A 15848-nucleotide genomic window follows, 5' to 3' on the forward strand; every position below is an offset into this window, starting at 1 on the left:
TTACAAAGTTCAAAGATGCCAATCCAAAAATGAAACTTTAATTGCAATAAACGGGATACTAATGACCTATGATCACAAAGTACATGTGGAATTATTAGCAAATTAGAACGGTATAGGGCCATATTCAATAAATGTCTCATGAAACTTGTGTGTTTCCTCGACATACGCTAAGAAATCATAACTCAAAAGTGGCAATATTGGCGATGACCGTGGTCTTATTCCTTGCTTGTGCGCTATTGCAGCTTCTAAATGGTGCTTGTTTGTTTGTTTGTTTGTTGTCGTGCTTTGCTTTGTTTTGTTTTGTTTCGTTTTGTTTGTTTGTTTGTTAGTTTGTTTTTTTGAGGGAGAGGTATATTTTTGTAATAATGATAAATAATAATAATTGATATGATTTATATAGCGCCAAATCCACTCTGTAAAGTGCTCTAGGCGCGGAAAGAAGAGAAAGTGAACGAGGTAAAGAACATACAACATTCAAAGTTCAAAGTAATGAGTAGTCAAAAAGAGGCCATAAACAGATGAGGTTTTAGACTGCTTTTAAAGGAATCTAATGAAGAACAATTTTAATAGCTGAAGGTAAGTTATTCCATAAGGTGGGAGCAGCATGGCCAAAGGCACGTGTGCCATATATTGTAGCGAATCTTGGAATTATAAGAGAACCGGAGTTGGATGAGCGTAGAGATCTAACAGGGATGTAATTATAGAGTAAGTTTTGGGGGCCAAAAAGACCAGCCAGACCACGAATGGAATTCCTTAAAAAAAAAAAAAAAGAATTATAATCTTACACCATACATCAGCTGATTGCTGATGTCGTCGTGACATAAAATCTATGGTCATCTAAACTGGACATCTAAATTCAAGTCATATCATTCCTTATTACATTCATGTGAGCGAATAATAGTAGTGATCCTGTCGGTATTCTTGCGATACGCAAAAGAGTTCCATAACTAAAACCGAAAAACCGAAACCAAAACCAAAAGACCGACCCTTCATACTCATACTTGCTACAATAATATGATTAAGTTTGAATATCAAAATGTTCTGAGGCATTTCCAGAGCAAATGCTTTTTGCAATTTGATAAATATCATAGTATCTATGTATCTAAGTAAAGTTATCATATTTATCGTAAAACAGTCGTCAAAACAAATTCAATTCCATGTATGTAGTTCAATTCTGTTCATTTCAATTTATCCTTTGAATCTATCCTATAAAGTTTTGAATAATACAAAGCATAATACAAAGCATGTTCGCGTCTATGAAAATAAGTGTATTTTTCTGTTAATCCAATTTTCAGTGGGTTTCCAGACTTGTTATTTACGATGCTTTAATTTATCTATCCATCGAAGTTTTTTTTTTTTTTTTTTCCAGAGGGGCCCACATTCGACAAACTCTGTCTTTTTTCAAGGGTCTCTCCATTTTTCGCACTTTAAGCAAGATTATATACACGTACTTCATTTCAACCACTTCTGTTTCTTTTTAACTACAATGTATAATTACTATAAGGTCCTCAATTATTGTACAGTCTTTTCATTACACAATGTTATGTTAACCTTATTCTCTGCTATCAAAGGAAGTGAAACATATGTTGTGTCGAAAAATGAAATAAACTTTGAACTGAATTTAAAAAAAAAAAAGTCAATTCATATTAACGTGAAAGATGTGCAATAAGATATAATGACTTTATCGAAGTCGGCATTTGTTACTTCATTCATTTTATCAAAAAAGGGGTCAAATGATACAGGCTCAGGTGTATGTCTGTGGTGTTATTCTTGATTGATTGATTGATTAATTGATTAGATTCTCGTGGAGGGCACACAAACTTTGTCGAAGTTATTGATATACGATCTTAGACAGCTTCTTTTCCCTGCAAGCACCAGTGAAATGTTTTATATTTTATTCTATAAGTCCCTATTATATAGGCCCTATATAAAGCTTTTCACTTCATATTTTCATGTCCCATTTTTAGATCTGTCATAACGTAACTTATTACTTAGGCTTATATGTTTGTGGTGAATATTTCTGTCTATGACGATAAATTTGTGGTGATGGTGATTTTTTGTTCATGTGGTTGCTGTTGTTTTGTCATCGTATATGATATTGATAATTTATGAAATTTGCTGTAAAGTTTTGGTTTGACATAACACAGTTCAGCTTTTCCTTTCATCACACCATGTTAGCACCCCTACTCCTCTACTATTCCAACGACTACAACAACAACAACAACAACAACAATAACAACTACTAGTACTACTTCTACCACTACTACTACTACTACTACTACTTCTACTACTACTACTACTACTACTACACTTCTACCACTACTACTACTACTACTACTACTACTACTGTTACTACTGCCACTACTTCTACTACTGCTACTGCTTCTTCTACTTTTACTACTATTACTACAATACATCTACTACTTCTACTACTACTACTACTACTATATTTTGATCTACAGTGCTAATTTGGTGCAATCGATGAAAACAACACACAGATATTGCGATAAATAAGAAACCCTGCCAATTATACCACTTACTATAGTGACAATAACCATGACAATTCAAAATGGACTCCAGTACACTTAAAAAAAAAGTACATTGCCACAATGTGAGAACGATAAGATCGTTCATACACTGTACCTTATGCCAACTATACGCAATTGTATGGCTGAAAGTATTAATATTAACAAAAAAAAAATGTTTCTCACCATTCTTCCATACGTCGCAGAAGTTCAGCAAAAATATAACAACAGGAAAACAGTTTGTTGCTACTCCATTTTCAAAATAATGTAGTTACTCCTGTTTTCACATTACATATGTTAATGCAAGTTAGTGGCCGCGGTCGGACAACAAATGCACAAGTATTGCTCATGATTTTATTAGAATATATACAAAAAGAGAATAAACAGCATTAATGATATTAAAACATATTTGCTTTTTGTGGAATTTGTGGATAACATTGGTGTAAAAAAAGTAAGCTCTGTACAAGTGAACTATTGGACCGCTCCCCTGCGTCTGTTATAGCGTACATCGTTCGAAACCTCAACGACTTGTACAAGCAGGGACAATTCAAACTGCAAAATGTTCCTGACGCCAAAGTCAAAGATGGACAATCTTTCACACTGAAACTGAATGATGAAATTCACTTACCACATTGATCACGATGTTGAAGAAATTCCGGGTAGATCCAACCTGTTTTAATAGATGGGCTCTTACAAGATATCTTTCGCCCCTCTTTTTTTTTTACGCAGAAGCAATGAACCTGATGTGTTTGTATGTACAATGTATGTATAGCGCGAAGCGGTCAGGCTTCTTCGCAATGACTTATGGGATACCGGTGTATTAGGCGGTACAAACACTCCGCAAACAGGCAGCGACTGCACCCGGAAAACCACTCCGAAGGTACGTCCTTACTAACTCTTTGGAGACCACAGTGCAGACTTAAACTTGCATCGCCACCTTGTATCCTAATTGTTAGCCCTGATGTTTTTATGAATGACTCCTGATTTTTGGGATATTGTTTTGCTTTCTTGCGTTGATTTTTTTTTTAAAGATTGATAGACACCTTTTGTATATTTTTGAATTTACCTAATTTCCAAATTTTTATTTTGAAATAACCGTTGACAACATTTTGCCGAAGCAATCTCAATCACTTGTTCTCTCTCTAAGTATTTTTGTTATTTCTTGCTCAGTTATTCTTGCTCTAGTGACAAAGAAAAAAAAATTAAGTAATTTAGCATATTATCAGAAAAAGTAAATTTGAAGCTAATTATGTTTTTATTTCTCGTTTTTATTGTTATGACAGACTATGGGGGGGGGGGGGGCTATTTTCATTTTATCAAATTATTAGCCCCCAAGAAAAATTAGAGTTTGTGAGCACTTTGAATTCCTAGAAACTATGAACGGCATATTGGGGGGGGGGGGGGGGGGGTCTCCAACAGCGTTCTCCATAATGCAACGCACCAGTGCTATGATGTTCACCATATTCTATACAAACTTATCGGCATTCATCGAAACCATTTTATTTTTTGGCTGTTCTTTTCGCTGATCTCTTCAATAGGTTATTTCATTTTAGATAAACCGCGACATAATGACAGACTATGGACCAGTCAGAAACAAACAATGATATCATCGCATTGGAGCGTTGGCAGATCAAACAATAGCATGATTACGATCTGCACTTGGAACGGTTGGGTCGAGGGGCTATGCAAATGAAGTTAAGCCATACGGCGTTAAAAGCATCTTCTCTCTATAGTGCTTGCAGGCATTCATATCTGACGTGTATGGGTGTAGACCTGGTACGATGATACATGTAGAGAACAAATTGGGGAATACACACATTTATGAATTAGGTCTACATAATATAGTGTGTGTGTGTGTGTGTATGACATAATACCTACAAACACCCACATGTCCAAACCCAAATATCAACATATATATAATTATCATATATATCATAAATGTCATGTATGTAGGCCTATCCAAATTGTATACATTATATAAGGTACGTATAGGAATTGTTTATTGTAAACTACGCCATTGCGTATACTATACATTCCTTTACGTAAGGCTTCAAAAGTCTTACAGATAATTAGTTATCATTCGAAGTTGTCATATGAGAGAGGTAAAAGTTCTAGATAATAGTAGAAGATTGTCAACTCTGCTCTCTGTGCTTGTGCTGTTTCCCACAAGGTACAAAATGGACACTATTCAAACAGAACTATGGCTATATTCGTCTTTATCTGTTTTTATTTTTCTTATTTAGGTTTGTGTTTTAATTCATCAATTGTCCTTCACAATTGTACAAAAACTGACAATATGCCTGGTTAAAGTTGTTATTATTAGATCATGTACATGTATATATATATATATATATATATATATATATATATATACATACATATATATATATATATATATATATATATATATATATATATATATATATATATATATATATATATATATGTACACTGCATATATACATGTCTCGTGTTTGTTCACTGTCCTGCGAGGTTTTTTTTTATTTTTTTTTATAACAATGCAGTTTCGCTATAACAGGAGGGGGAGTTGTATGATATTGCAAAGAAAGTCTTTTATGACAACTTTCATCTTTTTTGACAACTCGTACATTGTACGCAATGTGTTTATAGTTTTCATTCATAAAGAGTTGTAATAATGTTCTTAATGTTCTAATTTGGTGTTGATTTCGTATGGGTTAATGTGCTTAGTCGAATGCGTTTCTTTCTAAGTCATTGGACGAAGTGGATAAGGCGTTTTAGAACCCAAGGTCACGTGTTTCTTCTCTTTCAGTTATACCATTATGTATTGACGATGATGATAATGATGATGATGATGATGATGATGATGATGATGATAATGACGACGATAACGATGATGTTAAAAAAGAAAGAAAGATAATGAACATAATAATAATAGTAATAGAAGATTTTGTAGATTGTTCTTGTCCTCGACATCCGTTTGAGCAATGCGCTTTTTTACATGAACGAGTGAAAAGTTTGAACCATTTTTTTTTTATTCGGGGGAAGGGAAGGTTACATCAATGGTCCATGTTGTCTCGTTACCTTTACTGTTTTATACTTTGACCCTCTGACAGTGTTTGAGAAGTAACTACACAAAATCACAAGGAATGAAGAGATATATTTTCTTCTCTTTAATAATCATGATAAAATGATAAAAACTATTTTACACATGTTGAAATGATAAAAATCTATACCTTTCTACCTAACAGCATAAAACAGTATTATTGCAACAAGTATATTATATTTCAATCTTTCGAGGCTACTTCGTTAAACATAAAACAGTAATGGAAGTATGGATTTCTCTCGCACCCCACATTTTTTTTTTTTTGTTTAAAAAAACACAGAAATATGGAAACACGTTAACAGGGATCTAAGACTAGTATAGAAAAAAGAACTTATACAATATACATACATCTGCTCTTATACTCTCTGTTTTTTCTATATTCCTTGTCTTATCAACATTTTTTCTCTTTTTTTAGTACCAATTATGATGATCAATAATACTCCTTATTCGTTGACAATGCAGTCTCACGACGTGTTATCATTTCATACAAAAAACTGCTAGGCATATTATGTCATCTTATTCGTCTAGGTTATGCAATTTCTTCAAAAACTACAGCGTATGTTATGCAAAAAAAAAAAAAAACCAACAACAACAAAATCGTCATCTTTATTTTCAATCTTTCACCCAATTGCTCACTTGCTAAGTGCAAGCTCAAAGTCAGTGATTTTTTTTAATGTGAAAGGCGTTTCCACAGACGAGAAAAGTCATGATGAGAATGAAAAAGGGACTGTAACGTTTCCTTCACTTCAAACGAGTTTAAGATCCTCTAAAGTGGAAACAAAGAAGGTGTTTGTTGTTAATTGACCCTCCTGCAGATAACTCTTTACGTCAGAGAGATAATGTGCTCGACTCGGCACCACATAAAAAATGGAACAAGACAGAGATAATGATAAGGGTCATGGTTGTAATAATTTTAGTACTTTTTATCAATAATCTCTGAGGTGACGTTAGTACCCAGTGTGCTTTAAGAACTACAATATAATCATTCATTTATAAAACTCTCTACACAAACTTATGCGTTCTACCACTTCTTAAAAAGACGAAGAAGAACGTACGGAGAGTTTTGAGTTATCAAGTCCAGATATTTTAATTGTTAGACCTGCAGAAATGCGATGATTTTAATGATATCTTAAAATTTTATTTAATACTTTTTGCTATGTAACAAGTGCAGTATCATAAATATGATTTCATTTCTATATTATTTCATGATGACCTTACTTTTAAAAACTTTGAAAATGATGTTTATCTTCCTTTTTTTGCATTCGAACTCTTCATAATGATATTTTATGAAAACACCGTTCATACAAAAATGCTTAAAAGAGCCTTGGCACTACTTTTGTCATTTTGCAGATTGTTCAGTTATAATGAAATTTTGATATAACGAAAGAAATTTGCCGGTCCCGAGGACTTCGTTATAACGGGAGCCCACTGTAATAGACAGTATCCCACGTTGCCAACATAGTGTCACTCTAATATGCTGATGTTCAGCTTTTGGAAGCTACTTCACCAACGTTGAGGCCTCCCATACACGACGTGGAACGCGAGGATCGATAGTAATGATATCGATACCACAGTGAGAACTCTTGGCGCCGAGCAACTTTCTGCCTTGTTACACAGGTTTCCAGTGCAACAGTACGGACAGTTGTTCCCGAAGCATGTATCCGGACAGTCGCTAGAGGGCTCACATCCCCTTGCGATGGTCTTCGTTCCAAGGACGTAAAATACAGATTTCTGTCATCAAACGTAGAGAAAAATCACAGTAGTGAATGGATGAAAAGATGGATACTCATATATTACATGCATACATGCCGAGACAAACAGACAAATGTAGTTGTTGTTGTCGGTGTTTATGAAAAAATATATATTTATGTATATATATAAATGGGCCCTATCAAAAAATTAATAATTAGCCCCAGGCACTTCTGAAATCAAGCCAAGTAAAATAAACAGCTAAAACGTTATCATTATTATTATCACTACTATTAGTAGTAGTAGTAGTAGTAGTAGTAGTAGTAGTAGTAGTAGTAGTAGTAGCAGAAGTAGTATCCTACGAGAATGTCTCCAGGAAGGAGCTCATCATTGACACTTACTGATACATCGTACAGTTTTTTTTTCTCTCATCACAATTCAGAAAAAAAAAAGAAACATGAGTTCAAATCTCTCCTGGTCTATGTCGCAAAGAAACACAAACTAACATCAGCTAGAATGATCAGAATACTTCAGCCAGTTTCGGCTGTTATACGTGACTTATGCCACAAGCAAAATTATCGTTGCATATTAGTGCGGAAGGGCAAAGAACGGGCGGCTATAACCTACCTTTATGACCACTAATAGCTTGGAGAGGGTTATATATCATATGCTTGATAGCCTGGCTCCAAAATGTTTGTTTGCAATAACCCCAATCATCGGTATCATCAAATTGACACCTATCAATACTGGTGATGTTAACGATTGCATTGATAACGAAAGGGAACAAAAGTAATTGAATTCCATTCGATTTTGATATAACGTGTGTGACGTATCATATTAAAGGGATGGTATAGCTTTGGTTGAGATGGGGAATTCAGGTTTTAACTTTTTGCAAGATAATTAGAAAACACTTATGGAATATTAAAGAGCATACATTTCTAGAAGAAATTTTAAGTTTTGTTGTGTTTTTTTTTATGAAAATCGGTTTTGGAACAGCTGAGATATTCAAAAACAAAGTAAGGCAAAGTGGTCCTGTGAAAAGGTGGTTCCCATCTTTTATTAGGACCTCTTTGTTTTTAGAAATTTTAGCCATTTCAAAACCAATTTTCATATAGATTTGAATCCCTCTTAGAATTGCATGAAACTCTTTAATATTTCATGTAAGTGGTTTCTAATTGTCACCCAAAAATATACATGTGAAACTTGAATCCCCAGCTCAACAAAACGATACCATATCACCCTGTAAACTGTGATAATGCACTTATCCCCCCCCCCTCCCCCAAAAGGAATCTTACATAACAATGGCCAGAAATCGGACAGTTAGTGGTTAAGACGCCCTCATCGCTGGAGTCAAACGGATTCCCACAGGCCACAGTGTCTTCCGAGGAGCAGTCATAACACGACATGAAATCCTCTTGTACGTCGGCTTGTGAGAAGGCTAGCCAAAACAAAACACAGAAGAGTCATAAATTCGATCACAGAAGGGTTACCGTCTACAGTTCTTTCTCAAGTGAATCTTACCAAGTACACGTACATACGAAATCAGACGAGATGTTTTTGCCTGCAATGTTCTTCTTATTGCAACTGATTCAATCCAATCCAATTCAATGTACTTTATTACCATCATCAATATTCCAGCAAATGTATAAAACTGATACGGCCTACATCTATTGAAAATTACCATTTACCAAAGAAAACATACACCGCCAATCATTCTGTGTTTGATTGGTAGCAATGATAAAAATCATAGGCATACCTACTCAGTTGGGATTTGAACCAATGACCTTCTGATTGCTATAATAGGTAGAGGCGTCATATCCACTAGACTATCGAACTTCTGCCCGAAAGCCAGCTATAGTTTGATAGTTTTGATCTCTGTTATCGGCGAGTACTGCATATTTACTCAAATTAATGATTCTTGCGTCGAGTTCTTTTTAATGCCATCGGTGTATATTTACTTCGATAAAGGGCAATTTTTCAATCAGTTGCGCAAAAAAAAAGAAGAAGAAAAGAACAAAAAAAGATGGAGAACAAAAATGAACTAGACGCACAAATCATTAATTTGAAGAAATGTGCAGTACGCGCTTCTGTAAGGAATAAGAAACAGTACTGATTGTCGAGCAAAAGTTTGGTATAGTGTTGTAGATATATGACGTCTGTCTAGTGATTAAGAGATCATTGGCTCTTCTAGTTCACCGGAGAATGTATGCCCATGATTTTTTTCCCCTCGTGACTACTTCTTTTAAAACACTGAATTATTGGTGCTTATTTTGCGTCGATGAAGGGCAGTTTGTCAATCAGTCGCAATAAAAACAACTAGACGAATGAATCAAATGTCCCTCTTTACCTATGTATTTGTACGCGTACATGAAGTGGCTATATGCCCTATATATAGGTGAATGAGACCATGGTTTCATTATAATTGTCAATACTACTTTATAGCATATTATTTTACTATCATTGTATCACCAGCATTATTTCTACCGCTGCTGTTGCTGTGTGCTGTTGTTGTCTTTTATTACTATAACAAGTCGCCTTTCTTTGGTATGACAGCGGTTTCGGAAACTTGCAGTGAAAGTACAACGGCTTAAACTATAAGACGAGAAGAAGACTCGTTTAAATTCATAAGGAGAACCTCGTCACTTTCTCTTTCTCAACAAACCTTGGCGAGTTTCGGCTTGTTCTCTTTCGCCTATCGAGTAATGTTGAAGCGTCCTAAGAAGGTGCCAGATAGTTTTGACTGTAGCATGCAAGTACAATAGCACTCTTCCTCCCACAATGCATAACTTCCCCTTACTGTCACTTTTTTTTTAATAGCAGAATTACGTGGATGTGGGTGATAAAGATTCAATGCAAGGACAAAAGATAAACACTTTTCATTCTGGCTGATGTTGCAGTTGCTTCATCTATACAGTACTCTTGATAGATTTCTCTACGATCGTACAAAATGGCCGTGTTATTGGTTTAGTCTTGCTATTGTCTTATTGTTATTGTTTTATTCTTGTAAATACGTCTATACCTAACTGATAACGGAATTAAGTGGATATGTGTCATAAAGATTCAATGCAAGGACAGAAGATTTTTCCATTCTGGTTGATATTGTGGCTGCTTCATCTACTCTTGTTAGATTTCTCTTTGACCCTACGTTTGACGTTGTTATTGTTTTAATCTATTCTTGTAGATAGGTCCGTACCTGTTTCTATGGCCAGGAGAGGAAGAAGGACGAGAATGATCATAGCTCGCGTTGCCCCGGTAGCAGTAGCCATGGCAACTTACTTCATATACCACACCAGCGACAAAGTTGCATCACCTTTTGTCTGTCAAAGATGGAATACAAAGACAATAGTGTTAGTGCAGTCATGCGCGGTATAATGTAAACGTTTAGTACAGGATTATATCAATCGAGTTCGTACACATGCACTAGTTAATTTTGATGGCCGTTAAAAACAGTGTAGTTCTCTCCTTAAAGTTAGCCTGGCGCCCTCATTGTTAACACCTCGTGGTTGGTGAAGAACAGGAAGCCAATGAATCAATGACTAATGGAGTACTTATGCCACGGCAGTCTCCTGATTCACATACGGAAATTGACCCATTTATCTTTTAAGCTATTATTCTTGTCTTAAGGTATCCATGAGTCGTCTAACCAGTGCTAGTGAACTGTAAACAAGAACATTATGAGTATAGAAAAAGTGTGCACATTCTGTTCTCCACATTTCATAATAATGTCAGGTCAAATTCATTGCACTCACTAGAGTCATTCTGTCATCTTTAGGTAAAATCGCTTCTCGGCCGTTTGGCTAAGATCGTGTGTAAAAGATTATAAATACAAGGTAACAAAGGGAGCTATAGCAAACCAAACGTTAGCTAATATGTCTGTAAGGGGAGGGAGTCCTCTACGACAATTATTACTATGCCAATCGGAGATTGGTATAGTAAAACAGCCATTGACATTGGTACAGAATAACAACAATTTATCTATTATGTCAGCCATAGTCCGTCTGGCCACTAGATGCCTTGGATGTTGAAATGATAATAAGTGACGGAGTGCACAGGCCTACTTGAACACAAACTTTTATTGAAGCTTTAGAACTGAGAACAAATTAGAAAGTGCCTTTAATAACAGTCCCTCGTGTTTCTGATTCTGATCGACGTATAGGGCCTATTGATACCAGGATTGATCACCCCCAACCTGTCTCCTCTGCCAGCAAAAACGCACAAACAAACACCTTGAAGACTGAAACAATCGCAGACATCTTGGTTTGAGCTTATGCTCATTGCGCTGTGTATATTAACCAACCGTAGCCATGCATTTCTATATCCCCCAACCCCCACCCCCCCCCCCCTCTCTCTCTCTCTCCGTTCGAGTGTGTGCGAGATAGATAGATAGATAGATAGATAGATAGATAGATAGATAGATAGATAGATAGATAGATGGATGAATGAAAAGATACATAGGTAGATATAGAGATAGATAGAAGAATAGACAGACACACACAGAGACAAAAAGACATACAGACGGACAGAAAGATCGAGGGACTGACAGACAAGGAGTGAGTGGGAGATAAAAATCAATCTAATATGAATAATATACGCTTGATTATTCAAAAGCAATAACCGCACGTAACACAATGTCTTTAGCTTTGACTAATGAGCACTGGATCACCATGATAATGATAATGTTCTTATAAATCAAATGCCAACAACCACAGGTGATCAATCTTCCTTCGAGTGATGTGAATGCACTCATCTATCCAATCTAGAGAGATTGTTTTGGTTTTGCTTGGGATGGTGATGACTGCCATGAATAGAATCCGCAGCGTGTTCTGAACGCATACACACTCTTTCCCTCAACGCATCCGTAACGTTCCCTTTAACATCACATACTTTATAATTATACTGAATGTTGAATCTGGACTGTCTAGTGCGATTTCATTTCTTGTCATTAATACATGCTAACAAACATTATTATAGTGGTACTAAAAACCTGGCATATGCATGTATTTCGCGGTGAATTTTGGCGAATTTCGAGAAGTATCTGACATTGCAACGAGTGAAAGTATTGTCTCACGTAATACAAAATTTTTAATGTCCTGTACAGGTATCGTCTTCTACACGAGAAATCACTGGGTTTTCTGTTCGAAACGGATAATGATAATGGTGGTTCAACCACTCACAAAATTGTCTCGCAAGTCAAAATACTGTATTCACGAAATTTTGAACTAAGATGACAATGTTTCATATTCACAATGCAATAAACTAGACATACTTACTCGACAAGTGTGTATATTGAACCTATCAACAACAACAAAAATAAAGCATTGGAACTGATTGAAAAATGTAGATGGAATGATGGGTTTGAGTTCGTTATTCCCAAGGTTCGGAATAACGAACCTTATTTCATTTTCGGATAAACGAACTTTCGGAGTAGCGAACCTTCGGAATAACGCTTCGTAGTTAATGTTCAGAAAAACGAACTTTTTTTTTTCATTTTCAAAATATAGAACCTTTAGGTATAGAGAATTTATTTGTTTCGGAATAACGAACCTTACTTCATTCTCGAATTAACAAATCTTCGACAAAACGCACATGACCGTCAATGATGCATGGATACAACATGGCAGAAGCCTTATTTCTGGCTGAGAAACTGTAAAATACGACAGACCAATTAAAGGCAATGTCTATAAAGTTTTATGGCTGGTTCATACGGTGGTGTGCGTCTTTGAATCACATGATAAATAACATAATTTATCTAAAGATGTGTTTAAAGATATAATTTTGCTTACCTCTATATCACCAAAGAAAGTAATATGTATTATTATGTTTTCGTCGAAAAATGAAATGAAATTTGATTGAACTGAATTGAAAGTGTCTGGAGTGAAACATCACCTTCTACAATGTCATAAAAAAAAAATCGTAAAGTTGCGATTGATTTGGGGACTTGTGATTGATTCAAATCAATCACAAGTCCCCAAATCAATCGCAACTTTACGATTTAATGAAAATGCATCTTGTGAAAAAAAAAGTTATGAATATGATTGAAACTTTTGGCCTAAATTGATCATAACTTGCGATTGATTTCTATCACCAGTTTTATAAGACGGGGCCCTGATATAATTACACACACATGTATGTTGAGGTCAACATGTGTCCATCGAATACCAGCACAATATCAACGAGTTGACATTGCAATGGTCACTTGTTAACATGATGGCGCAGTCTTATTTAATACTCACATGCCCGCATTATTAAACAGTTATGCAAGTATCATTGAATAAGCCAGTTCGGAGTTAGCTCATGGGCACATTGGTACGAATGACCTTTCTTTTTTCTCAGTTGGTTAGGGGCACTTCACTCGTTTTCAGAGCGACATAACGCATAAGCTTTACGTATAACAATTTACGGGACTCATCAATCCCGTTCAAACAAAGAATAAACTTGCGTAGACCAGATGAGCAGAATGATCTGTCAATTCACACTTGAGAAAGCATCCATTTCATTATTTTGCATTGGATGTATTGACAATCTCTTTCTATTGATATTGCCAAATACCACTTTTGCTGTCAGGTGGATGTGCTGGCAAGCGGCATTTATAAGGATTACATGAATAATCATTACATGACAGATGCTTATCCCAGTAAATTTAAAAGCCAACATGCCTGTTGGTCCGAATGTCCTTGTTTCTGCTCATGCGCAAAGTGGAACTCCGAACTGGCTTATTCAGAGCTCAGTTTCTTTTGATGTCTTCCTCCCTTTTGGGAATAATTTCCCTACCCCTTTTGTACATGTATTTACGTGTGAATAATCCTTTAGAAAGGCAGTTTATGATATCATCATCATGAATCGTCCTCATCTGCACTACAGATAAATTGATGAGGTGTTATTACATTATTGAAACTTTATTATTTCATGTATATTTTAACAAAAGCACACAGACATACAGCAACACACAGAAACACAGACACAAATGCATTTATAATGATGTACCTGTACTCTTTACTATTCCGTCAGTGGGCCTACATATAAACCCGTCTGCTTTCTTTACTGTGCACACATAATACAGTAATATAGACAAGCACTTGAAGAGGGAATAAAAACTCATATTGATTACTGTGATTTGGAGGACATTGGCTTATTCCAAGCAGCTGCACAATGGTATAAGGAATACTGAGCCATTACCACCAGTGACTACTGCGGGTATGATATATGAGCATTGAGTTACGGTATAAGTGAATCATATCGGTCAAATCTTTGTTTGATTGTTGTTGGGGTGTTTTTTTTTTCTCTCTCTCTCTTAACTGCGTGCTTACAGATGTTCTAGATCTCACGCGTGCTTTTATACCTGCTCAGTATATGGTAGGACCATGCAGGGAGGTGGGAAATCTTCAGCTTCACTGATAATGACCGTAAAGTTCTTTCAGACGAACTAAAGGTATTCCTGTTGCTACGCTCGATCCTCACATTAGACCCCACCACTTTAAGGCACCCCTTTGCAACGTGTTCTAACAGGTTGCCGTGGTAACAGTAGGGTTAACCAGATGTACCTCGACCTGCAATCAAAAGATGCATTTTTCCTATAGCCTTTGCAATCTATAGAAACAGACGTTTATCCCGCTCGAATATTATTTCGAGATATTGGAAGGCTTCATAGGGACATTACACACAAGAACGGTTCCCCGTCATCAGCAAAGGGCTTACATAGACCTAGTGGTAACTCTATGCTTCAATATTCCGCATAATTTAGCATGAGCTTATCAATCGAGCTTGTCACTCGTAGACCTACTCTATGTATAGATTATTTCGTATAATCTAGTATGTTGACGTTTCAATGACTCTACTTCAATAAATTAAGACAACAAATAAATAGTTGAGGTTAGCTTAAGGTGCGAAGCGCATTCTTAAGAAATCGATTACTGAGAGGTTGTGGCTTTATATAATTGCCCGCGGGACTTATTGATGGCTTCACACACACGATAATCCAAAGCTTATTGTTGGTAAGCAACTCTGTTAAAACTTCCAGGCAATACAATCATCGCAGTCAACACTCCAATCTTTATTGGGAGCACTATCACAGCCATCAAGCGAAACACGTCATATGGAAGTGTTGACGATTTATCACAAAGTTTTAAAATAGTAAGAAGTCTGTTAGAATATTTACCAGTTGCGGAGTAAGTTCTTCCGTTCTCCCGTGTGTGCCAGATGCCTTCTACGAGTGCAGACATTTGTCGATTTCCATACACGCGAACGCGCAGTGCATGTGTATGTGCGGCAGCGCATATCGTGTTTACTCACGCTTCGTTGAAACTTATCGTAACAAAGTTCACCCTGTATAAATAATACCACGTCATGACATATCTTTCACAAGACTGGCTGTATGTTTGTCTTGGGTTTTTTTTTTCCCCTTTGTCTTTTATTTTTCCTATACGTCACTAAAATGTGAGAATAATATCCAGGCGCACGATCCAGCTACTTCCTTTACGGAAGATACAATGACAAGGATGTCGTTCGCCGCATGGATTTCAATGAAATGAAGTTCATCTGCGTTCATGTAT

General features: G+C 36.0%; 1 protein-coding gene across 1 annotated transcript; it reads right to left on the reverse strand.

Moving 5' to 3' along the window:
- Positions 1-7079: 7079 nt before the first annotated feature.
- On the reverse strand, positions 7080-15537 carry LOC140226249 (uncharacterized). Its single transcript, XM_072306734.1, has 4 exons — positions 15455-15537; positions 10493-10616; positions 8595-8737; positions 7080-7341 (listed from the first exon to the last, which is right to left on the reverse strand). The coding sequence occupies exons 2-4, from the start codon at positions 10563-10565 to the stop codon at positions 7114-7116; spliced, it is 444 nt and encodes a 147-aa protein (XP_072162835.1). The 5' UTR covers positions 10566-10616; positions 15455-15537; the 3' UTR covers positions 7080-7113.
- Positions 15538-15848: the final 311 nt, after the last annotated feature.

This window comes from Diadema setosum, chromosome 3, assembly GCF_964275005.1.
Source record: "Diadema setosum chromosome 3, eeDiaSeto1, whole genome shotgun sequence".
Taxonomy (NCBI): domain Eukaryota; kingdom Metazoa; phylum Echinodermata; class Echinoidea; order Diadematoida; family Diadematidae; genus Diadema; species Diadema setosum.